The sequence below is a fragment of the Coffea eugenioides genome, chromosome 8 (assembly GCF_003713205.1).
Source record: "Coffea eugenioides isolate CCC68of chromosome 8, Ceug_1.0, whole genome shotgun sequence".
Classification (NCBI taxonomy): domain Eukaryota; kingdom Viridiplantae; phylum Streptophyta; class Magnoliopsida; order Gentianales; family Rubiaceae; genus Coffea; species Coffea eugenioides.
The window spans coordinates 2,019,575-2,045,141 of NC_040042.1; the positions used below are offsets into that span (position 1 = coordinate 2,019,575).

General features: G+C 34.1%; 3 protein-coding genes across 3 annotated transcripts; all 3 read left to right on the forward strand.

Annotated features, from left to right (window-relative positions):
- The first annotated feature begins 4,100 nt into the window (after positions 1-4,100).
- On the forward strand, positions 4,101-5,222 carry LOC113779445 (disease resistance protein RPM1-like). The gene has a single exon (XM_027325022.1). The coding sequence runs from the start codon at positions 4,101-4,103 to the stop codon at positions 5,220-5,222; it is 1,122 nt and encodes a 373-aa protein (XP_027180823.1).
- Positions 5,223-19,253: 14,031 nt separating this feature from the next.
- LOC113779446 (putative disease resistance protein At1g50180) lies at positions 19,254-20,231 on the forward strand. The gene has a single exon (XM_027325024.1). It carries the CDS (start codon positions 19,254-19,256, stop codon positions 20,229-20,231), a length of 978 nt encoding a protein of 325 aa, XP_027180825.1.
- A 105-nt stretch (positions 20,232-20,336) lies between these two features.
- Positions 20,337-22,115, forward strand: LOC113779447 (disease resistance protein RPM1-like). Its single transcript, XM_027325025.1, has one exon. The coding sequence runs from the start codon at positions 20,337-20,339 to the stop codon at positions 22,113-22,115; it is 1,779 nt and encodes a 592-aa protein (XP_027180826.1).
- The last annotated feature ends 3,452 nt before the right edge of the window (positions 22,116-25,567 follow it).

Below are 25,567 nucleotides of genomic sequence, written 5' to 3' on the forward strand. Positions count from 1 at the left end.
GATTTGAGTTTTGGCTTTTGAAGTGTAGAATTCTCCTTATTCATTAAAGAGACTAAACATATGGTCTCTACAAAATAATTGGTCATCTTTGAGGCATAAATATCACTTCTGAATCTTGATGCCTTTTCTGACTGAAAGTTCATTCGACATTTAAGGCAAAGCATTATTTTCTAGTTTTGTTTGAAGACAGCATAAGCAGAGAATTGGAATGTGCATCTTTAGTCATAGAACTTGAAAACACAGGAATTCTGTTTCCCTTTATTTATTCGTCAATGTCCAGGCCACCACGTTTTTAAGTTTAGACATCGATTGCTTTTGAACGATAGTGCGCGGTACGCTGGTAGCCACCGCCCTTTATTTGATGGAAGACTGAAGAGTGAACGCATACGCGGAACCAGTAGTGATTTTTTTGGGGTTGCCTATCGTGCACAGTTAGTGTGGCGCAGGCATATTTTAAGGCGATAAGGATGCCAGAACCACCACATTGATTTCCTTTTGAGGTGATATTTTAAGGAATTAGCCAACAAATCATTGCAGCTATTTAGTTCATATTTAAATCTTTTCAAATTTTAGATTTTCTATTTTGACAGTAGAAAAGAGAGAGTTACTTAATAAAAAACAGCATAATATATATGTATAGACTTTTAGACATGCCTAATCATAACGGCTGCATTGAACACTACTATATTTGGATAGTTCTCCTGTAATTCTAGATCTACTACTTATTGAATGACTAAAGTCATGTATTAATGGGCGGTGTTTTGCCCTCACCTATGTATCCACCCTTCCATTCTTTACCAAAAAGATGATGACTGAACAATTGCACCTTATCACTCTGTAAGTTACCATTGCTTTCCGGGCATCGACCCCGTGACACCTACCTAGGTGCTAAGGCTCGGCATCGCCAATCTCTTTTGCCTTCTCTGCTAATAATCAATTTTAGTGGTAAAGTGGAACTCATATTCTTTTCTAATGTACTTAATACAAAAATCAACATTACAGAATTATGAGGCAACCAAGAACCAATGCTGACAATAACATGTGGCCAATCAAGAACGATTGGTTAACAATTTGTTTGATTAATGTAAGGGTTAGCTGATGCTAAGTTCTACTGAGTTAAAAATCAAAATACGAAGAGGGGATCTCTAATTAACTTCTTCCTTTGAAATTAATAAAGTTAATTTCTAATAGATAAGATTTGAACCCTTATATTCTTTCGCAAATTCCTCTCTTTTTTATTACAACATCATTTGACCAAAAAAAGAAAAGAAAAAATGAACAAATAAAGTACATCATCATTTAGTCGAAGAATAAGCATTGAAATTATCTATACATCTACGGATAATTATATAGTATGTTAAGAGTGGTTTTTACCATGGTTGTTAAAATCGCGATGCGGATCGTAGGATCGTACGATCCTACGATCCGAAAAGGCAAAATCGATCCGGATCGCACTCAGGATCGCAAGTTCTTAGAATCTACATAGGATCGAGGTAGGATCGCGTAGGATCGTACGATCCTACTTCGATCCTACAAAAAATGCTAATTTGTGAAATACAAGGTTCATTTTGCAAGTAAAAATCAACATTTGGGGTAGGCTTGTAGTTTATCAAGAAATTGTAGGCCTTAGTTGCAATGTTTTAACAAATTTTGCCTCAAAGTCAAAAGTTCCGTCTAAAAGCTTCGGGTTTTCTTCCTCTTCTCCTCAAGCAGACCTTTGTCGTTTCTTTTCTCCTCTCCGCTGCCCAAATCAAATCCCTAATTTAAACCATCAAACCACCTCAAGCTTCGGCTACAGCTCTTACCAAGACCAAGTACTAACAAGACAAATCACTGCGGCTTCTACCAAGAACCCACAAGCTACAGCCGACAGCTTCAAGGCTTCAAGCTTTAAAGCTTCAAGCTCCAGCAGCCATTGCTTCGGTAAGAATATCAAGCTACAAAATCCTCTGTTGCCGCCGGATTTTTGTTTTAGCTGGCAAAATTTTCCTGCTGATCAAGAGAAAAATCAAAATGTAAGTCCATCCTTTTCCCTTTTTTTTTCTGATGCATTCAAGAAATATTTGTTTTTTATGAGTTTAATTCTATTTTGGTCGCGTTGGTTTTATAACAATCTGCAACAGGTAGATGTTTGAAGAGCCTGAAAAAATGTAAATGGAAAACCCCTATTAGTCAGTTATGACATTCTTGGTTGAAGAACTCCGCGAATTTTCCTTTTTATTTAATTTTTCATTTTATATTTTTTTTTTGAGTTGCAGTATGGCCCATTGCAGGTCCACTTGATGGTTCTGTTTGCTTTATTCTAGCAGAAATTCTTGAGAATATATGTTTTAGTTTTTTTGGATTTCCTGGTGGGATTCTGCTCTTTCACAATTCTAGCACGAAATTTGGATTAGTTAGTTGTTACAATGACTCCTAAGTGATCAGTAACCTAGAGAATTAAAAGCATATGAATTAAGAATATTTGGTATCTTGTTGTTTTGATTAACTCATTGAGTACCATAATTTTATGAAATAGTGATTTTTAAGCACAGGGTATGAAGGATCACTAAGGACACAAAAGAATTCCCTTTTCTGGTAAGACGCATAGCAAAGTTTTATTTTCCAGAAAAATTCACACAAATGGATTTTTACTATTCTAGCATTAATTTCTGAACTTCTATTGTTGCTGTTGTTATGTCCTTTACCTATGTTTTCATTGGATTTGCACTTGGCCTTGCAAAAATCATTGGTAATAAGACTGAATTTCTTGTGCTGGTCTGGTCTGGCTTATTTTCTGAATGCTAGCTTTATTTTCTTTTATCAAGTGCTGGTCTGGTCTGAATTTCTTGGTTTCTTATGAATATTCTAATATATTTGGCAGTGCTTAAATGTCTTCATCAGCTTCAAAGAAACAAAGTAAAAAAAATGCACCGGGTGCTCGATTGGATCCCGGGTGGGATCATGGAATTGAAATTGATGCTAATAAAAACAAGTTCAGTGTAAATACTTACAAGAAATGTGCAGAGAGTTTGTAAGTTTCTTTCTTTCTTCCAATTTAAGTATAAAGTTTATCTTTTTTTTTATATTTTTATTTTGCAAGTTCTCTTGTTTTTGGTAACTTTCATTATTATTGTTTGTTTATTTAGATGATCATGAAGATCGTCAAACCCATGTCCGTCGAAGACAAGTTAATAAAATGAAAGAGATTCATGTTATTGATGAGGATGATGGGCCTTCAACTGAATTCGACCGCCAAGATGATGATTATCTTGATATGGTTCCCGAAAATGATGTTCAAATGGGAACTAATGATTTGGATGATACTAATTTGGATGGTGATGAAGATAATGCCGAAGATGAATTCCAAGAGAATTGGGATGGTGAAGATGATTGGGAAAATAATGATTTTGATAATATGGATTATGGGAATAATGAATTTGATTCAAACGATGAAAATGATTGGTTATAAATTAATGTATTTCTGAATTATTATGATACTTGAAAATGATGAATTGTTGCTATTTTATTTTTTATTTTTTCATGTTTGTTTAAACATGACAGATGACATTCTAGTAGTTAATTTTGATCTTGAAAATCTTTTTGGATGTTTGGCTTTTTAGTATTTGTGAAGGTTGATGATTATTTTATATTTGAAATTATGATTGTGTAAACTGTGAAGCATTTGGTTTTAAGACTTGAAATCATGACAGATAACAGGTTTATATTCTCTTCTTTATTACTTGTCAGATAGTAAGTAAAAAATACTATATATTTATGAGTAACTTATTTATTTGATATCTTTTAGGATGTACAAAATGATATATGAATTTCAAATTCATTAATTTAGTAAATTTAGGAGTTTTTGGTAGGATCTTACGATCCTACGATCCGATTCTGTGAAACTAAAATCGATCCGACGTGGGATCCCGATTTTACAAACCTTGATCACAATTACTACTGGACAACCAACAAGGTGGCCGTCCGAGAAGGTACGCCGTCTAATAGTCCATAGTAGCAGCAGTACCAACACCCAGCACCACCAACAAAGACCAAATTATTGCTTTGACCATCTTCGGTCATTTGTTACAGTTGAATCCATGAACCCACTACTATCCAAAATGTTGTTATCTGAAGTTTTAAGGAGTAGCAAGTTGTTGAAGGTTTTGGATTTGAGAGATCAAGAGACACAGGAGGAAATACCAAATGAGATTTTCAACTTGTTTCATCTCAAGCATCTAGACCTATATGATACGAGAGTGGAGAGAGTCCCAAAAGCCATTGGAAAGCTTCAACATTTGGAGTTTCTGGATTTGGGTAACACCAGAGTTAGAGAATTACCCGTGGAAATCCTAAAGCTGCAAAAACTTCGGGTTCTCAGAGTATATCAACAAGTTGATTCTTCCGATGATGATTATGGATATCATGGATTTAAAGCTCCCTCGAATATGGGAGTGCTTCTTGCCCTAGAAATATTAGATAGCATAGATGCTAGTAGTGGATCTACAGTAGTCAAGGAGATAGGAAAGCTGACCCAATTAAGAGAATTAGGTATTACAAAGTTAAGAAGAGAAGATGGAAAGGAGCTCTGCTCCTCCCTTGCCAACCTCACCAGTCTTCATAGATTCAGCATTGAATCAATTGGAGAAGGTGGTGATGATCATGAGATAATCGATCTAAATCATCCTTCTCTTTCTTCTTCGTTCCTTCGATCTCTTCGCATGCTGGTTTTGAGTGGCCGCTTAGAAAAGATGCCACAATGGGTAGCTCGTCTTCACGGCTTAGTAAGAATAGATTTGTACTGGAGCAGGTTAAGGGGCGAGGAGGATCCGCTTGAATCCCTCCATCGTTTGCCCAATTTGGGTGAAATTAATTTCTGTGGATCTTACCAGGGAGAAGGGTTGTGTTTCAAGGCTGGAGGGTTCCTAAATCTGAAGTGGATGCACTTAAAGAGAATGGAAGGGTTGAGATGGATGACAGTGGAGGAGGGTGCATTGCCTCGTCTCCAGAATCTATTTCTGGACCTACTTCCATTACTGGAGGAATTACCATTGGGTATTCAGCACTTGAGCCAGCTTCAACAGCTGTATTTGTCTGAGATGAGTTCTGAAATGATAGAAAAGGTAGAGAATCAGAAGGAAGAAAGTGAAGATTACACAAGAATCGCACACATTCCTGAAATTGTCATTGGTTGCTATACAGATGATGGGGAATGGAGAGAGCGCCAGCTATGGGAGAAGTAGAAGAAGAAAACATAATCATTCCCCTTTCTCTGGTTTGCACCCTCTCTGTTGTGGACAACACTGCTTTCTCTTCTTTTGTTTTTATTTTTTATGAGTAATTTTTTTCCCCTTCGACATCCGTGAGAGAAGTTCATCATCTTCTGTGTCTTGTCTTTTCTTATTTATTGTATGTATTGTGTATAACGCTTTATCTTTTTGTGCTAATAAACTTACAATGTGTATCACTCGTTCTCTTTTAGGAATGATCACAAAACACAAATTTTGAATTCTATTCAATTCACTTTAAAGATTTTTTTTTGAAACTTGACGAATTTAGGTGAACAATCAATAATCTTCGAGTAGTATTTTTTTTGAAGGAGTCGTTACTTTTTTTTTTTTTTTTTGCAGTATTTATTGGAAAATCAAAAGATGTGGTTTACGCGGGCAATTAGGAACAAAAATGCAAATGATCCACGTATATGTATGAGCAACCACTGACCCATTTGCTTTAGCAATGTAAGGGCCAGCTAATATTAAGTTGGGTAAATTATATTTTATCCCCTATGATTAGGTACTTTACCATATAACCTCTCCATAGTTTAAAAACATATATATAATTCCCTCATGGTTTGAGTTAAAGTGTCACCTTTAATTTTTTTTCCATTAAAACTAACGATCAACAGTAAAAGGTCAAAATCAAACTAATAAATTGGCAAATTTATCTTTTCATTACTTGAAGAAATTTAAATAAAATAGATAAATAAGAAATAGAAATTTTTTTATTACAAAAAATATCATTATAGGTTTTTAAACCAAAATTTTAATGGCATTTTCTATTTCTTATTTATCTATTTTATTTAAATTTCTTCAAGTAATGAAAAGATAAATTTGCCAATTTATTAGTTTGATTTTGATTTTTTACTATTGATCATTAGTTTTAACGGGAAAATTAACAGTGACATGTTAATCCAAATCATGACGGGTTCCATATAGGTTTTTAAACTATGGAGAGAGTTATGTGGTAAAGTACAAAATCACAAAAGCACGGAACTATAGAGAATTCAGGACCTAATACATAACAATCTCAGCTAGATAGATGCTCACATCAATCTCCTTGTTCTTTGATATTGAGCTTGCCGCAGAACCATCAGCAATTCCAAACTGTACTATTTGATCTTCAGAGATGGAAAGGACCTCATTTATCAAACTAGAAATGCAAAATCGACCGGGGTTTCCCTCAGCACTACACAAAGTTATTACCAAAAATTACCTCAAAGAGAAAACGTACAAAAAGTAATGTTAATGTTCCCAGCCCACTCTTTGCACAACTTAGCTCATTTTTTCCCACAGCTCATAACAACCCGCGACAGCTGAGTGCTAAGGCTCAGCATTCGCGGCATTACAGCATTGCATGTTGTTCCACATGAGACGATGGGCTATAAATAACTTCTGCTTTTCTTTTCTTTCTTTGTGGGAAAAAGACAAATAACTTCTGCTAATACTTTTGCTAGTAGTAAAGTTGAACTCGTATTCTTTTGCAGTGTAATTAATTGAAAAATCAAAAGAGGAGAATTATGCAGGCAACCAAGAACCAATGCTGATGATTAGATTTAGCAATATGTGGGCAATCAAGAACGATTGGCTTTGCAATTTGTTTGATTAACGTATAACGCTAGCCAAAAAAAAAAAAAATGAAGAGTGGATCTCTAATTAACTTCCTTTTTTGACATTCAGGAAGCTAATTTCTAACAGATAGATCAGATTTGAAACCTCATATTTCTTCTCAAATTTCTCTCTATTTATTACAACATCATTTGACCCCAGAAAAAGGTTCAATGTCATTTAGTCCCAAAATGCATTAAAATAATATATATAAATATATAACTACAATTCATGTAAAAAAAAGGATAAATTACATATAATCCCCCTATAATTTTCTTCAATGCCACGTAACACGCGTAAAGCTTCACAATAGTTATATAACCTTTTATGTGGTTTTATGCAAAGTAGAAAATGAAGGAATGCATCATTGATTAGGTGATTGAACCAAACACATTCCAGAAGACGTATGTGATGGAACCATAAAATTCACTTAATCCTTTATGATTTATAAATACCCACCTTACCTCATTACATTTTTTGTATTTATCCACACAATTCCCCTGCGATTATATCCGAGGTGGTCAGGCATTTATTCGCTTGAGTATTTAAGTAAGGAAATTATTAATATTTGAACTAACGACATTGCAGAGATTATTTTTCGTAAAGTTTATATTGAACCTAAACGAGTGAAATAGATATTTTACAATGTTATAGGGTTATATGACTATGAGTGAAACCGTAGGAGGTTATGTTTAATTTACCCTAAAATAAGGGTAGTGGGTACTTAAAGCTCAGGCTAAAGTAACTACATTATTATGGAATTCAAGGTTTACAAATACTGGTAAAAAAGCTCCTTCTCGGCGTTGGTAGGTGAAAACACTGTGCTTACAGATTTCTCGGTAGCTTTCTAAAAGTTTCGTTTATAATTTTCTATTCTTAACTTCGTCCATGACTTAGTCCAACCATAGTAGCACTACCAACATTTCTGTCTAATGTCTTCTTAAATCAATCCCCGACTGCGGAGTTACAGAAATTGAAATCTCACTTTCCTCAGTCCATTCTTCAACTGACGAGAAAGGAGGAAAAAAAAAATAAAAATCTAAAAACCAACTTTAACCCACAACATGCTCAAAACTCTGCTGCACCCTTACTCTCCTGTAACTTTGATATAATATTCATTTTGAGTTGGGTTTTTCTTTATCTATAGTAGTAGATTCTTGTTCGCTTGTGATCTTTCCTTATTTCTACTTAAACGCATAGGTATGTTTATGCCGAAATTTGGTCAGATATTTTCTATTATGTACCATAAAACTGCAACATAGTCACTGACTCCCTTAATTGAGAGTATATTGTCGTATGGGTGCAAAACAATTCGTGCTCAATCAAATTACTCACAAGCATGTTTTGTCAAAACTCAGGTTAACCAAGTTCAATATTTAGTTCGAGTATCTCAAATTGCTTGAAGAGTTCAAGTTCAAGTCTACTATACGAAGCTTGAAAACTCATTAAGTTCAATTGAACTCAATCGAGATTTAAATGTAATATATCCTTTTGGAATTTTTTAATATTTATTAGTGTGAAATATCATCAATTGTATCCTCATTTAAAATTATATAAAATATTAATTTGTACTACTCATGCTTCATTGAGTTTGATTAGACTCGATTGATTAATGTCCACAAAGTTAAAGCGAGTCCATCTCTTATTCTTTGGCACATAGCAAAAGAATCCTAAATTAAGGCCCTATTTGATAACCCACTTCAACACTTAAATTTAATGAATTCAGATCTTAACATATTCAGACTGTTTGATAACCAAAAATTGAACATCTGAATTAATTAAGTGACACTAAATTTTCTAGGTAAAACTTGGTCCTAAAATTAAGTGATAAATTATTCACTTATCATTGAGGGTGCATTTGATAAAATTGAAGTCTGAAAACTGAAGTCTGAAATTTGAAATTTGAAATCTGAATTTATTAAATTATTGAATTATTAAGTATTAAATCTAATACATTTGAGTGCATATCACATTCAGTGATAAGTAAATAGCTTATCACTTAATTTTGGGAGCAAGTTTTGTCTAAGAAATTCAATGTCACTTAATTTATTCAAATGTTCAATTTTTGATTATCAAACGGTTTGAATATACGAAGATCTCAATCCAGTATATTTTATATTGAGGGCTAAATGATCTACAATACTGAAAGTGGCACAAACAGTTCTCTGTGTTCCTGTTGGATTATTAGCTCATAACAATGATCTACAAAGAGTGAACACCCCACCAACTGCATGGTCCTCTTAATAATTCCCATGATTTTGTAGTGTAGCGGGTAAGGCAGCTTCGTCGCTCTATCTCAAAATCACGTTGCTGGCTATCTTCTTTCTATTCAATTTCCATCACGTCTCTTGCTTTAGTTTATCTTTTTCTTTTTGACTACAATGGCTCCACTCCATTTATTTGCTGCAGTTTCTTCTTTTGTGAGTAAGAATTTCTCTCGTATTTCGTCTTTAAATTTCTTACGGCTTTGAAAAATTCTTCTGTATTAGGTTACAATGTAAAATTGACAAACATTGATAGAATTGTATAATGTCGATAATGTGTTTCTGTCTATCTCCTTTCTTATGTTGTTTCTAGGAACCATATGGTCACTAGAAAAACTCTGTGTCTCTGTTTCTTCTTTTGTTTTCGAAAATATTTTTCCAAAATACAGTATTCGAGTAGCTCAACTAATGCACCATATCACATTTGAGTCCAAATTATGACTCTACAATAGTTAATTTTACTAGTGAATTTCAATTTATTAACTCAAGTAGGGGCTTCAAGCTAGGATTTGAAAAAAAAAAGAAGGAAATTTTTGAACCACTACTACTTTTTTAGCCTACGACTCTTTAAAATCAGGAAAAACCAATCCAACTGTATGTTTCAAAATTCTCTTTTTCGTAACAATATCCCTACATAAAAATCTTCTCTACAAGGATACATTCTCACTAACCATAGCCAATATTTATTTAGTCCTTGCAGATATGTAGCAAAATTTTCCCATAAATTAATTATTCTTGCACAAGTATGCAAAAGGACAGATTCATTTGTGAGCTCAGGCTCCCGCTAACTGTACTCCCATTTATTAGTTCCATTTTAACGGTATATCATTACAATGAGGTAAACAGTAAGATCCCATGCCAAATGCTAAGATGATACGGTAAATCAGAACAAATGTCATGCATCTTGTATGAAGCGATTTGAGAAAACCTTGGTACGTTGAAAATTCAATTTGACGGTGAAAGGTAATTATAGAATGAAACATGTGCCAAGTTATTAGTAGCTAATGGATCCTAAGTTTTCTTCTTGGTATGCTGATTTGATTACTTCTATCTTCCACAATTTTCACACTTATATGAGCTGCTATTAACCAAAAATAACATTGTACTTAAGTTTTGGAGCTGGGATGCCTTTCACTTGACCATTATTTCAACATCAGAAAGTTAATTTATTGGGTTTTAATTTTTGATGTCCTCGATGATTCTCCTCTTTAATTTGTTGTTTTCCTTTTTCTTTTGGAATGCCATGGTTGACGATCCCTTGAATCTCTCTCTAATGTTTCTCAACGCATTTTATTTTTATTTTTTCAATTTTGTGGTTGCCTCGTTGGCTTTGTGGATATCGTGATAGGGTGTGAAATTGTCATTTAATTCATAATTATTTCTCCTTTTATTCAAGCCAAATATTATATTAATTGATCGATTCTATTTATATTTGGTATTTGGTGCTAATTGTAGGAAAAGGAGCAAAACATGACAAAAAGGGGCAATTTTCTAATTAATTTGATGGTGTCACATTCGGAACCGAATTCCAAGTCCGAATCAAATTCAAGGCAATATTGGAGGAAGGTTTTGAAGATTTTAATCTTCATTATTAGTTTTAGTGTTGGATTAGGGAACTTGGAATATTATCTTAGTAGTTACCTTTTTCTATTTAGGAGACTAGTTTTATTTGATAGTAGATTTCAATTAGGAAACTAAGGAGAAAAGAAAGCCAGGTTCCGTGTGATTAGGAGGAAGCCACCAACGTTTTCGGGGACTTCTTATTATCTTTGCGGGGTCAGCCGCAAAGGAGAGGACGGCAGAGCCATTTGGCCTTTTGGCCAATCTTTTGTTTCCTCCAGCCTTTTCTCTTATAAAACAACAATTCGGCTGGTACTAATTGGTCTTGAATTCTCTCCTTTAGCCGACTTTGGGGAGGACAAAAAGGCCGGATCCCGCGTGATTAAGAGTGGGAACTCTTGGAAGAAAAAGACGGCCGACACTTGCTGCGGCTGATTTTTGGCTTGCTCTTAGTTAGTTTGTGAAGAAGGAACCAATGGTTATCAAGGGAGTCCTGCGGATTTCCCTTGAGAATGTGTAGCTGAATCTCCATTTTCTAGTTAAGAGGACAACTGAAAATTTGGTTCAATAATAACTGTGAGATCTGAATTATTTTAACTACTTCCTTCATTTGTTGGTATTTGTATGTTTTCTGCTTTTAATTGTTGGTATAGCTATCGTGTATGATTGATTAGTGCGCAATAATTAATTATTCATATAGGCTATTTTGCTAAATAGGGGTAATTGAATCTGTAATTGTTCGTTATCTCTATCACAGTAGCAACTGGCGTAATTGGGTTTATGTCAGGGAAACATACGATCTAACTTAAACAAACCCTCGTAGCATATTTGTTAGTTAGGATTGAGCCTTTCTAATTCTTAATGCAATCTAAAAATTAAATCCTACGGTCGTACTTAGGGTTGTTTTTGGGTTAGAGAAATAGTTAACGGTCGTACCTTAACTATCGAGAAAGTAAGGAAAGGTTGGTTGTTTATCGCGTGTATGACAACTATAACCAATCTATTAATAAATGTGGAATTATCTGTGAATCGAGGATCAGTGCATGAACCATTTCTGAAGTGTACCCTTGTCTAGAGTTTTCTTAATTATTTCTCTTAATCAATTATTTTCTGCAGTTAATTTATTTAGTTAGCATTTGATCCCAAAACCCCCATTAATCTTGACTTGAAAAGAAATAAATTTCTCTCCAGTCCCTGAGGAGACGACCCTGCTTACCACTGCCTACTAGTTAGTGAATTCAGCCAAATAATTAATTCAGGTATATTGGACTAAGCAAACTCTTCGGGAACAGGGTGAATCAAGTAACCCATTGCACACCTAGAGTCCCTGCTCCAGTACTAGAGTTGATTATTGACTGTTTCAGGTGGTAGTTAGGTTTTATTTATTATTATTGCACAGGTTCGGCACCTGTCATATCGCCATAGACTAGATACCAAATAAACCTCTCTTGTGCAAATGTCTATCACATGCATACATACATACATGTATATATGTATATATGCATATATATATATATATATATATATTAAAAGCACCAATGTGATTTGGTGTTTTAGTAAATTTAGTTTTCACTTTCCAGTAATGCCCTTGTATAGTGAAATAATGAAGCTTATCTTAAATTTCAAATATGAATTGGGGGAGGGATATTTATGGATACTAGTGTTGATGTAATTATTGTCTTCTAAAATTTAGTATTCTAAAAGGAAAGGAATTCCAGACAAAGTTAAAAAAAAAAAGAAAGGAAACCATATACCATATTGTAAAACAAAGTTAAACCCAAAAAAGGGAACCATATTGTGAAAGGAAATTGAAGAAGTATTTGCACTTTATTAATTATCGTAAAAATTAGTTTCTTCTTTCCAACATTAACCCTCCCATAACATATTATGGTGAGTTCTAAATTTGAATGACTTATTGATATTGTTGAGGGTAATTGTATAATATCATTGTTAAGTATTTGTTTTTGGAAGAGAAGTATATTACATTTTTCTTATGAAATATAGTTAGATTTGGAATGAAATTACTTAATGAAACATAGTTTCTACCAAATAACTACTCAATCTAATTCTACTAGGTTCTGGACATAATATAAGGGATAACAAATCCTAATTTGATTTTGACTTGCAAAAGAAAATAAAATTTTGACAATATCGGAAGCTGGAAAAAACTTACTGCATATTACATTGAATAATGCTTATATGTCAAATTAAAGTAAATATATCAAATAAAACATAGAAATTCTTCTAAAAAGAAACCATGAATCTAATATTTGAAAGTTATTAACCAATAAAAAATAAAACCTGGCAATTCACAAATTGTACTTTTTAAACAGAAACTCAAATTTTTTATCATATATACCTCAAGTTAAGAAATTGATTTGCTAGGATGAGAGCAAGTCTCTAACTATTTCATAGATGTTTGTCATCAATTAGTACAAGATTCTAGCTTATACTAAGATGCTTTTATCACAATCGGGCCAAAAGAATTATCGTTTGTTTGTGTAGTAGTTTCTTGCAAGCATACAAGCTATTGGATCCTAAGTTTTGCTCATTTTACAAATGTTTGTGACAAATTAACATATACCAAACATTCTTCTGGTCATTAATCACGTAATCGTTAGATTGTGACAGGGCGCATGGTGGTTAATGAAATTGTTAATATTTTCTTGTGATTTTGGCTAAATATTGCATTATTGGATTGATTCAACTCATATTTTGCAATTGATGTTGATTGTAGGAACATAACAAGAAAAGAGTAAAAAGTGGTTCAATGAAGATATTTCTAACAGAGGATTCTCAGCTTGTTCCACGTGGGCATGCCAGAATTATTGGATATTTAACATATATATGATTTAAATATAATTAAAAATGATTTAAATATAATTACAGCTTGGTAACTTGAGAATTCACAGCATTCAAAGTTATTACTCGTGTGCTTGTCTTGTTTGGTACCATCGAGCAACAAAGATTATTGGATATTTAATATATATGTATGATTTAAATACAATTAAAACAAGCTGGTAGGTGTACTATTAAAGTTTTAAAATTATCATTCACCACTTAAGTTGCAACACTTCGATAGGAAAAAATAATTTTGGATCCTCCTCTTATTTGGTGCACTACCAAATAGACAAACCCTTTACAGGTTTATCTTCTTCATTACTAGTATTTTACTACTTATATGTGAAATAAGTTCACAAAACTTGTATTTTAGATGCCAAATTTGCCCGTGATAACTCTAATTAATCAATCTGATATAACTGAATGACTAAAATATCTATTTCTCATTCCAGGTGCTAAGGCTCGGCATCTCTATCTCTTTTGTCTTCTCGCTTAGCTATTTGCCCATGTTGCATTGCAATATTGCACATGGGATCATGGGCTATAAAATAACTTCTGCTAATAAATTTTACTTCTGCTAATAATTTTTTTAGCAAAGAAGTGGAACTCGTATTCATTTCCAGTCTAATTAATTGAAAAATTAAAAGATGAGAATTATGCAGGTAACCAAGAACCAATGCTGACGATAAGATTTAGCAACATATGAGCAATCAAGAACGATCGGGTTGGCTTTTTTTTTTTTTTTTTCTTTATTAATGTAGGGGATCTCTAATCATCTTCTGTCTTTGAAATTAAGGAAGCTGGTTTCTAATAGATAAGATTTGAACCTTTATATTCCTTGACAAATTCCTCTCTATTTGATTACGACATCATTTGACCAAAAGAAAAACATAATAATAAGAGTAATAAAGTGCAACCTCATTTTAGCCAGAAAAGCATTGCAAGCATCTATATCTATATCTATGCTAAAATAGTGAAAAACTATTTTTTTAATTTGGGCGAAGCATCAGAGTTAGTTGTGCGAGCTGCTATTTATTTGAGATATTTGGATTGTAAATTATTGGAGATATATTTATTGTAGCACTTTTTGTGATGTGATGTATATGAGATAAAAATGTAATTGAAAAGATAGAAAGATGTGTTAAAAATTATAATGATGACGTAAGCAAATAAATTTTGACAAATAATCTTCTGTCCAAACACACGACTTTTTCTGCATAAATAAACAAATGCTCATTCCAATCACGCGTGTTCACACTAATAAATAACCATAATCATACTGCAAATGACCCAATGAGAACAGCATTTTGCAATCGCAACTGGAATGAGCTGGCTCCAACTCATTATTGTCATCTTTGCATTATTTTGTAGCCTGGAACCCCACAATTGCATCTGCACAGTCTTCTTACCCAACTCCGCCACTTGCAGATTCCCATCTATAAAATATGGTGTATTATTGCACTAATTGGCTTCCTCGTAAGTTCAGGGCATCTTGTGATTAATTTACTGGTCTCCTCCATTTCATTTTGGTTTCTAGCTCCTCTGTGCTAAAGGACACTTTCGAGTACCCGCCGTTGACTTTTGTTGATTAACACGGTGTACCTTCAACATGGTGCACATTGATGCCAGCTTTTCTACCTACTAACATTATTGACTTTTTTTGGTCAACATGGTTTACCTTGTTAACTACAAAGATTCATCAATAATATCTGTATCTATATATCTTTGCCAAAAGAGTGAGCTTGTATTGATGGTTGAGTGCTCAGTTATTTCTTTTCAAGATTACCCTTCTTACAAAATAATTAGGACTATGTCAGTCGCTAAATTTGAATGAACTTTCTAATATCATTGAGGGTATTCATGTATTGTCATAATCAAGGTCTCAAATTCAAAAAAAAAATTTATTGCATCAAATTTTCTTTTGAATTATGAAATAGAATTTAGATTTCGAATGAATCGCGTTAATGTAATTTCTAAGAATACAATTAGCTTTGGAATGAAACACACCAGTGTAATTTCGTTCTTAAGTTTCTCACATGAATTTAACAATTCGTCTATAATAAATTACCATATAAAAATGACAAACATTGAGAGAACTTTATAATATCGATAGTGTCTCTCTATCTTTTTTTTTTAATGTTGTTTCTAGGAAGCAATGGTACTATTGATCACTAGGAAAACTTTGTGACTTTGTTTCTTCTTTTGTTTCACTTACAATAGCTCGAATAATGCACCTTATCACATTTGAATCCAAATTATGACTGTACAATAGTTAATTATGGCTTTGAACTAGGATTGGAAAAAAGAATTGAACTACTACTACTTTTTTAGCCTATGACTCTTTAAACTCAGGAAAAACCAATCCAACTATATGTTTCAAATTTCTCTTTTTCGTATCCCTACGTAAAAAAATCTTCTTTACAAGTATACATTCTCGCTTTCTATATACAGTCAATATTTATTTAGTCCTTGCAGATATGTAGCACAATTTTCCCACAAATTAATTGATAGAGCAATTATTAGGCATATTTTGCACTATTATTTTGTCCTAATTTTGGCTACTCATGATGCTAAGAATTGAGAATTTACTCATATTTGATATTTGTGTGAATTGCAAGTGGTTGGTGTTAAAAGTGATCGCGTGAGGTAAATTTCCAAAAAACTCTTTATATCAGGACGTGCCCACGCCAGAAATTACAGGAGGTTACCAAAAGCCGGACCCGCGAGATTAACAGCAGAACCAATTAAGGAATTGGGTCCACGTGAGAAGCATGGGATCAAAACCCCAAAAGAGCAAAGCTTTGCTTCTGACTCTTTGTGGGCTTCTGACTCTCATATTTGATACATTCTCGCTTTCTATATATAGTCAATATTTATTTAGTCCTTGCAGATATGTAGCAAAATTTTCCCACAAATTAATTATTCCTGCAAAATGACAGATTCCATATTCCCATTTGGTTCCATTTTTTTTTTTTTTTAACATTACAAGGAACTAAAAGACTAATTAGACATGATAAGATGGCGATGATGGGATTTGGCTAGGCAGTTAAAGGTTACCTCAATTGTCTTATGCTGAGTATTTAATTTTATCCATCTCCAATATTTTCATTCCCACTTCTTTCTTCACATCCAACCTTGTCTAGAAAACCAGGGGAAAAAAAAGGAAAAAGAAAATCTTTACTTGATATATCAATTAAATTTTTTAAAATTAGAAAACACGTGCTGAGAGAGGTACAGTTGAAATATCATCGGTCACACCATATTCAACTTTTTATCAGCACATCGTGAGAGTGAAGGGACAGGCCAACCACCTAATGTTCACAGACTAATCAAAGCAAGATTATATGCGCAAAATCAGTGATTCAAATTAAAAAAATCACGGATACTCATGAAAGATTATGAAAATGCACATTTAATGTTTGTTTTTATAACCCATCTTTTTGAGTGAATTTGTGCGCCTCATAGGAATTATTACACACGAATTTTAACAGTATATACTTCATGTGAATTTTTACTATGAATTTTAAAATATGTATAACTATGTTTATATAACTGAGTTCCCTCCCCCAACTTGGGGTTTTGCCAAAAGAAAAACTGAGGATAATCAAAGGGGAAAAAACAGAAATGATATGTAGTTTTTTTTTTTTTTTTTTTTTTTTGTAAAATTTGGAATGAGTTCACATTCACAGGATTAAAAGAAAGGGTATACAACATATTTGAGATAAGATTTTGGAAAAGTTTGTTAACCTATGGTGCACTTTACCCTTTACAAAATCGGGCCTCGTTTGAAAGGTGAGTTTTTTGGGTGTTTATCTAAAATTTTACTGTAACTTATTGTAGAATTTTTTAAAAAAATTTTGAAGTATATTTTTTTTAATATTTTGAAGTGTATAGTTTAAAAACTTTGAAAAGTTTTTTGAGGTTACTGTAGCTAAAGTTTTTAAAAAACTTATAACAGATAAATTTGGCAAAAAACTTGGCTTCCAAACAATAATAAAATTGTGCAATGTTGGTCATAGGACGAAAATAAATCACTACGCTGTATTTCATACCTTAATCTTTTCAAACTTTAGATTTCTATTTTGATAGTAGAAAAGGGAAATTAACATTATAAAAAAAAAGGCATAATGTGTATGTATAGACTTTTAAAGGTGCCGAATAATAAGTAATGCATTCAACAGTGTTCTCTTGTAATTCTAGACCTACTACTTCTTATTGATTTGGATTGCATTTTTTATGATTTTTCATGGAAAAATTACTGTAGCAATTTGATGTATGTGAGAAAAAAAGGTGATAGGAAAATGTGATTACGGAAAACGACGTAATTTTCTGACGGAAAATCGCAATCCAAACAAGGCCTAAAGTCATTTATTTCCTGTTTCTAGAAAATGGGGTTTTTGGTCGCAACGGATCTTCTGTCCCACACCCTGTGCCACTTTCTGTCCCATTTTTTATTATATTGCTATTTCTCCCATATAAACATCATGTTTTAGTTCTTTTGTGTTTCCTTAAAATCAAATAACTATTAATTGAGTAATACACAAAATTTAACAAACTCAAAAAATTAAAATGCATTAAAAATGAGATTTTTTTTATGAATTTTCTGCTATATTTTTTAATTTTCTATTATATATTACTTTTTTGAATCTGCTGTATTTATTTTTTACTCAATTAATAGTTATTTGATTTTAAGGAAACACAAAAGAACTAAAACATGATATTTATGTAGGAGAAATAGCAATATAATAAAAAATGGGACAGAGAGTGGCACAGGATGTGAGACAGAAGATCGTTGCAATTTTCGGGTCTCACCTACGAATAATCCACCCACCGTTCTTTACCAAAAAAGAAGATGATTGAGCTTATTACTATTGCTTTCTGGGCCCATAAAAATGGAGGGGCATCAACCCGAAGAAAAATAAATAAATAAATAAACAACTAAAGTGCGGACTGCGGACCACGTTATTTAGTTGAATGAGCAATGAATATCTACTATTCGGTTATAAGAAACAATGTAGGGGAGGACTTATATAACTTATGTTAAAGTAACTATACCTATTTTCGAAACCTGAATTGAACTTAGGTCTTGACTCTTGAAGTCTTGAGTTGCCTTTTCTGTTGCACTCCGAAGAAATTATCCTCTGCATCACATATTCCTGGAAAACTCACAGCTGGCTTCCATTTGATTGAGAACTGTCATTTTTATTTTGGGGTGGGGTGGGGTTTCCTTGATTTCGAGTAGATTCTCATTCTCTTGTGCTCTTTCCTCTTAAACTACAGAAAAACCCGTTCATGTCCATACCGAAAACTTGGTCAGACACCATTGCTTTATTCCTTCCCCTGTTAAATAATTCGACATCATTGCTTTTGCACGATGCTGCGGTAGTCATTCCTTTTTCTCATGATCATCTTAATAGCTTCAACGATTTTGTATTATAAGCAGGTAAGGCAACTTCATCTTTCAAAATCACGTTGCTGCCTATCTTCCTGTCTTCAATTTCCATCATGTTTCTTGCTTTAGTTTCTTCTGATTGGTTAATTCTTTCTTTTTCTGTTTGATGCTGTTTTTCTTTTTGATAAATACTGCAACATATAGCATCAACGTTCACCAGCTTATGAATCTATAACCTACTCTTCCTTCTTCCTTACAAGATACTAGAGTGCACTGTCCCATAAACCAGAAACCGCCTTCTCCGCATTCTTAAGTTAAAGAGAAAGACTGAAAATGGCAGAAACGGTTCTCTCCTTTGTGCTGGATCAACTCTCAACTTTTCTGCGCGAGGAGGGACGACTATTGGGAGGGCTACGGCAAGAGGTCCAATTCATCAGGGATGAGTTGGGGCACATGAGGGCTTTCCTGAGAGAGGCAGAAACAAAAGAAGAAGATGCTCAACCCAGGCTCCAAGAATGGATCAAGCAAGTGCGAGAAGCTGCTTATGACACTGAAGACATTCTTGATGAATTTGTAGCTCGCTTTGCTCGGCACCGCACAACAGGATTCTACGGCTCTGTTAGGAGAATTTTCAGCTCCATCAAGAATTTGAGAGCTCGTCATCGGGTTGCTAGCGAAATACAAAGCATCAAGTCCAGAATCAACAGTATTTCTGAAGGTCATCAAAGATACCAATCCGAATACGGTATCTCTGCCCAAGCGTCCAACTCACTATCTGCTGTGAACAACGCAACCTGGCGCTATAGCAGAGATGACGCACTGCTTGTGGAAGAAGCTAAATTAGTTGGCATTGACCAGCCCAAGAAGCATCTAATTTCTCAGCTCCTCCAAGGGGATGATTACCAACTAAAAGTTGTTTCAGTGGTTGGTATGGGAGGACTTGGCAAAACTACCCTAGTGAAAAAAGTCCACGAGGATCTTGAAGTCAGAAGGCATTTCCCAATTCGTGCTTGGGTAACTGTCTCTCAGACATGTGACTTTCAGTACCTCCTGAAAGACTTGATTCAACAGTTACACAAGGAAGGGAAGAAACCAGTCCCACAATCGATCGAGTCTTCGAATACCACCGAGCTGAAAGAAATTATCAAAGATTTTCTTCAACAAGCTGGAAGGTATGCAATTGTTTTTGATGATGTATGGGACGTGGAATTTTGGAATATCATCAAATTTGCACTGCCCGAGAGTAGCCGTGGCAACCGTGTCATGCTAACAACTCGAAGAGCTGATGTAGCCTCTGCCTCTTGGCATTGAATCTCGGGGTTTTGTCTACAGAATGAGCCACTATCTGTTGAGGATTCAAGGACCCTGTTTTGCACAAGATCTTTAACGGTGGTAATTGCCCTGGCCATTTGATGGATGTTGCCAAAGGTATATTGGATAAATGTGAGGCTTGCCCTTGCAATCCTTGCAATCAGTGGGCTTTTGGCTTCGAAAGATGTAAACAGAATAGATGAATGGGAGATGGTTCGACGCAGTCTTGGGGGTGAATTTGAAGGCGCTGGTAAGTTAGACAGAGTTAAAAGGATACTTTCTCTTAGTTATAATGATTTGCCTTGGCATCTAAAGACATGTCTATTGTACACAAGTATCTACCCAGAGGATTACAAAATAGAATGCTATAGACTAATTAATTTGTGGATTGCTGAAAGGTTTGTAGAATGGAGAGAAGGAATGAGTATCGAAGATGTAGCCTGGGATTATCTCAGTGAACTCATCAATAGAAGCCTAATTCAAGTGACTCGTGTGTTTTACGAAGGAATGCCCGAAATTTGTCGAATCCATGACCTATTACAAGAAGTTATTCTTGTCAAGTCAAGGGAACAAAACATGGTCACAGTTACTGCTGGACATCCAACGATGTGGCCGTCCGAGAAGGTACGCCGTCTAGTAGTACATAGTAGTAGCAGTAACAATACCCAGCACCACCAAGTAAGACCAAATTATTGCTTTGACCACCTTCGGTCGTTTATTACTGTTGGATCCACGAACCCACTACTGTCCAGAATGCTGTTATCTGAAGTTGCACGTGGTAGTAAGCTGATAAAGGTCTTGGATTTTAGAGGTCAAAAGACACAGGAGGAAGTTCCAAATGAGATTTTCAACTTGTTTCATCTCAAGCATCTGGACCTATATGATACGAGAGTGGAGAGAGTCCCAAAAGGCATTGGGAAGCTTCAACATTTGGAGTATCTGAATTTGGGAAAAACTGGAGTTAGGGAATTACCCATGGAAATCCTAAAGCTGCAAAAACTTCGGGTTCTCAGAGTGTATCAACAAGTTGATTCTTCCGATGATGATTATGGATATCATGGATTTAAAGCTCCCTCGAATATGGGAGGGCTTCTTGCCCTAGAAGTATTAAACTGCATAGATGCTAGTGGTGGATCCACAATAGTCAAGGAGATAGGAAAGTTGACCCAATTAAGAGAGCTATATATTACAAAGTTAAGAAGAGAAGATGGAAAGGAGCTCTGCTCCTCCCTTGCCAATCTCACCAGTCTTCATAGACTATGCATTGAATCAATTGGAAAAGGTGATGATCATGAGATAATTGATCTAAATCATCATCCTCCTTCTCTTTCTTCTTCTTTTTCTCTTCGTATGCTGCTTTTGTGTGGCCGCTTGGAAAAGATGCCACGATGGGTAGCTCATCTTCACAGCTTGGTAAGAATAGATTTGGATTGGAGCAAGTTAAGGGGTGAGGAGGATCCGCTTGAATCCCTCCAACATTTGCCCAATTTGGGTGAAATTAACTTCTGTGGATCTTACCAGGGAGAAGGGTTGTGCTTCAAGGCTGGAGGATTCCTAAATCTGAAGCGGATGTACTTAAAGAGTATGGAAGGGTTGAGATGGTTGAGAGTGGAGGAGGGTGCACTGCCTCGTCTCCAAAATCTTATTCTAGAACGACTTCCATTACTGGAGGAATTACCATTGGGTATTCAGCACTTGAGCCATCTTCAACAGCTGTATTTGTCTCAGATGAGTTCTGAAATGATAGAAAAGGTAGAGAATCAGAAGGAAGGAAGTGAAGATTACACAAAAATCGCACACATTCCTGAAATTCTCATTGGTTACTATACAGATGATGGGGAATGGAGAGAGCGCCAGCTATGGGAGGAGAAGAAGAAAACATAATCATTCCTAGCAGCAGCAGCAGCCGCCGTGGCTTCCCTTTCTCTAGTTTGTGGACAACACTGCTTCCTCTTCTTTTGTTTTTATTTTTTATTAGTAATTTTTTGCCCCTTCGACATCCGTGAGAGAAGTTCATCATCTTCTGTGTCTTACCTTCTTATTTATTGTATGTATTATGTATAATGCTTGATGTTGTTAATGTACTGTATACCATTACTCTTTATCTTTTTGTGTCTTGATCTTTCTATATTTGATTTAGCAAACGATCAATTTTAAATTTTGGTTAGAGATAATACTTCTGCTCGTACAAACCTACATTAGTATGGTTTGTCTGGTAAATATAGACATACACCAAGTTTATTATGCGACTCTTTTTACGTGATAATATCCCCCAATCTGCATATGTGATCATTCATCATTGACAAGTATAATTACTTTGTGCTAATAAACCTACAATGTGTATAACTATTTCTTAAATATTTTCACATTGAAAATCTGCATTGCGTCCTCTCTAGGATTATCAGAAAACACAAAATTTAGATTCAATTCAATTCTCTCTAAAGATTTTCACTTCTAAACGTGACAAAATCTGGGTAAATTAGGCAGGCAATCAAGAACGAATACTGAAGATAAGGTTTAGCAACATGTGGGCAACCAAGAACGATTGGTTTTGCAATTTGTTTGATTAACGTATGGCGCTAGCAAATTTTAATTCTATTGAGTTAAAAAAAAAAGAATATGAAGAGAGGATCTCTAATTAATTTTTTTTTTAAATTCAGGAAGCTAGTTTCTAATACATAAGATTTGGACCCTCATATTCCTTCTCAAATTTCTCTCTATTGATTACAACATCATTTGACCACCCCCCCCCCCCCAAAGTTCTATATCATTTTGTCAAAAAAGCATTAAAATAATCTATATACCTACAATTCATGTAAAAAAGAATAAATTACATATAATTCCCCTATAATTTTCTTCAATGCCACATAACACCTCTAAAGTTTCATAATAGTTATATAACCTTTATGTGATTTTATGTAAAGTAGAAAATGGAAGGATTGCACCATTGATTAGGTGATTAAACTAAATGCGCTCCCATAAACTTGTGTGATGGAATCATAAAATCTACTTAACCCTCTGTGATTTAAATAAATACGCATTTTACATCATTGTAATTGTTACATTTATCCACACAATTTCCCTACAGTTTTATCCAAGTTGGTTAAACATTTATTCGCTTTATCATTTAAGTAAGGTCATTATTAGTATTTGAAATAATGATGTTACAGAGGTTATTTTTCGTAAAGTTTACACTGAACCTAAGGGAGTGAAATAGATATTTTGTAATGTTTTAGCGGTTATATGACAATGAGTGAAACCATAGAAGATTACGTTTAATTTATCCTAAAATAAGGGTACTTAAAGCTAAGAGTGGCAACAAGGGCAAATGCCCGCGAGAGTAGAAATAGGGTGGGGGCAGAAAATTTTCCCCTATCTTAAAACGGGGCTGGAGGCCGGGCAACATACACACGTCCCATCCCCTGCATACGGAAATTTTATATATATATATATATATATTTAAATTTATAGATGTATATGTAATACATATATATACACAATATAATAATTTAGTTATAATCCAATTCTTTTTATTTAATAATATAATTAATAACATAATTGTGTAGTTTTGGTCCCTAAAATGTTTGCAAGAGCAAATCTGGTCCCTAATATATCCATTTTAAAAATAGATTTAGGACATTTGAAGAATTTTTTTCAATTACTAACAAAATTTAGTCATGTCTAATTATGTGTCCATTAAATTACATTTCAAAACAAAGAAGCAAAATAGTAGCTAACTTTAAACAACAAAATTAAGAACTAACAATTCATATGCTAACTAATTAACTAGTAAAAACTGAAAATTTTTAAACTAAAATTAGTAGAAGCACCCAATTCATCAATATAGAACTCATTTTTACACTCTATCCTGACTATGCCAAGCACAAAATCTTAACATTTATTTTTCACATAGATTAACAAATTTTCTTTCTTTTTTTTTTCTCTTGATTAATTAGTTACCAACATGAAGAGTAAACACCCCACCAACCGCATAGTCTCACTAACAATTTCCATGATTTCGTAGTGTAGTTTCGGCTTTCAAAATCACGTTGCTGTCTATCTTCTTTCCATTCAATTTCCATCATCTCTCTTGCATTAGTTTCTTGTAATTGGTTACTTCTTTCTTCTTATTTTTGATTGACTATTATGGCTCTACTCCAATTTTATTTTTATTTTTTTTGCTGCAGTTTCTTGTTGAGTAAGTATTTTACTCGTATTTCATCCTCAACTTTCTCACACGGTTTTGACAATTTTTCTGTAGTAAGTTACCTTATAAAAATGACGAACATTAATTGACAGGAATTTATAATGTCAATAATGTCTTTCTATCTTCTTTCTTATGCTATTTCTAGGAACCATAGGAAAATTTTGTGCCTTGCTTCTTCTTTTGTTTCAAAGCGGCTTTTTCAGCATACAGTATTCGAGTGGCTCATATAATGCACCTTATCACATCTGAGTTCAAATTTTGGCTCCACGATAGTTAATTTTACTAGTGAATTTCAATTCATTAACTCAAGTAGTGGCTTCACACTAGGACTTGGAAAAAAAAGAACTACTACAACTTTTTTAGCCTATGACTCATTAAATTCAGGAAAAACAAATCTAACTATATATATGTTTCAAAGGTTTAAAGGTGAATATAATCTAGCCCAAAAAAAAAAATGGCAAACTTTGAAAGAAAAAATTGAACCGCTAGACACAGATAATTATAGAATGAAACATGTGCCAACTTCAATATTATTGGCGGCAATTAAAGATCAAGTATAATAGTATACATAATTTCCTGCAAAGAAAAAAGAAGGAAAATAGAAACGCAAAATTATGATTTGACTTTGTCGACTGTATCTAATTTTTTTGACATTACAATTAAACTGACTGTTACGTACACAAATAATGACCATGGGTATTTTGGGCATTTCTAGTCACTTTGTTATCTTCTTCTGCATTTGTTTTTCTGTTTAGCTGGTATGTAACCAATTAACAAAATTAGAAAGGTCATGCATGGGAAGCCTACGTGCGGAGCACATGCATGGCTCCAAAAATAGCAAGGAATGGCAAATGAAGTTAGTTATAACTAACTCCACTTGCTCTGCCTCTCTACTAGTATAAAGGATCAGTAGTGTTCAGGGAATATCATCGAACAGATTGTAACAAATTCCTTTCCCAAATCTCTTGTCTAAACTCTGATCATCAATAATATTCACTCCCTCGCCACCAAGAGGTGTTCTCCAATCTTTTTTCATCTCTTCTGGTAGGGAGTTTTCGGTCCCTCTCTGTCCTCTGTATCAGTGGTATCAGAGCTGGGTCATCCCAGCTCAGTCAAAAATCCAGTGATA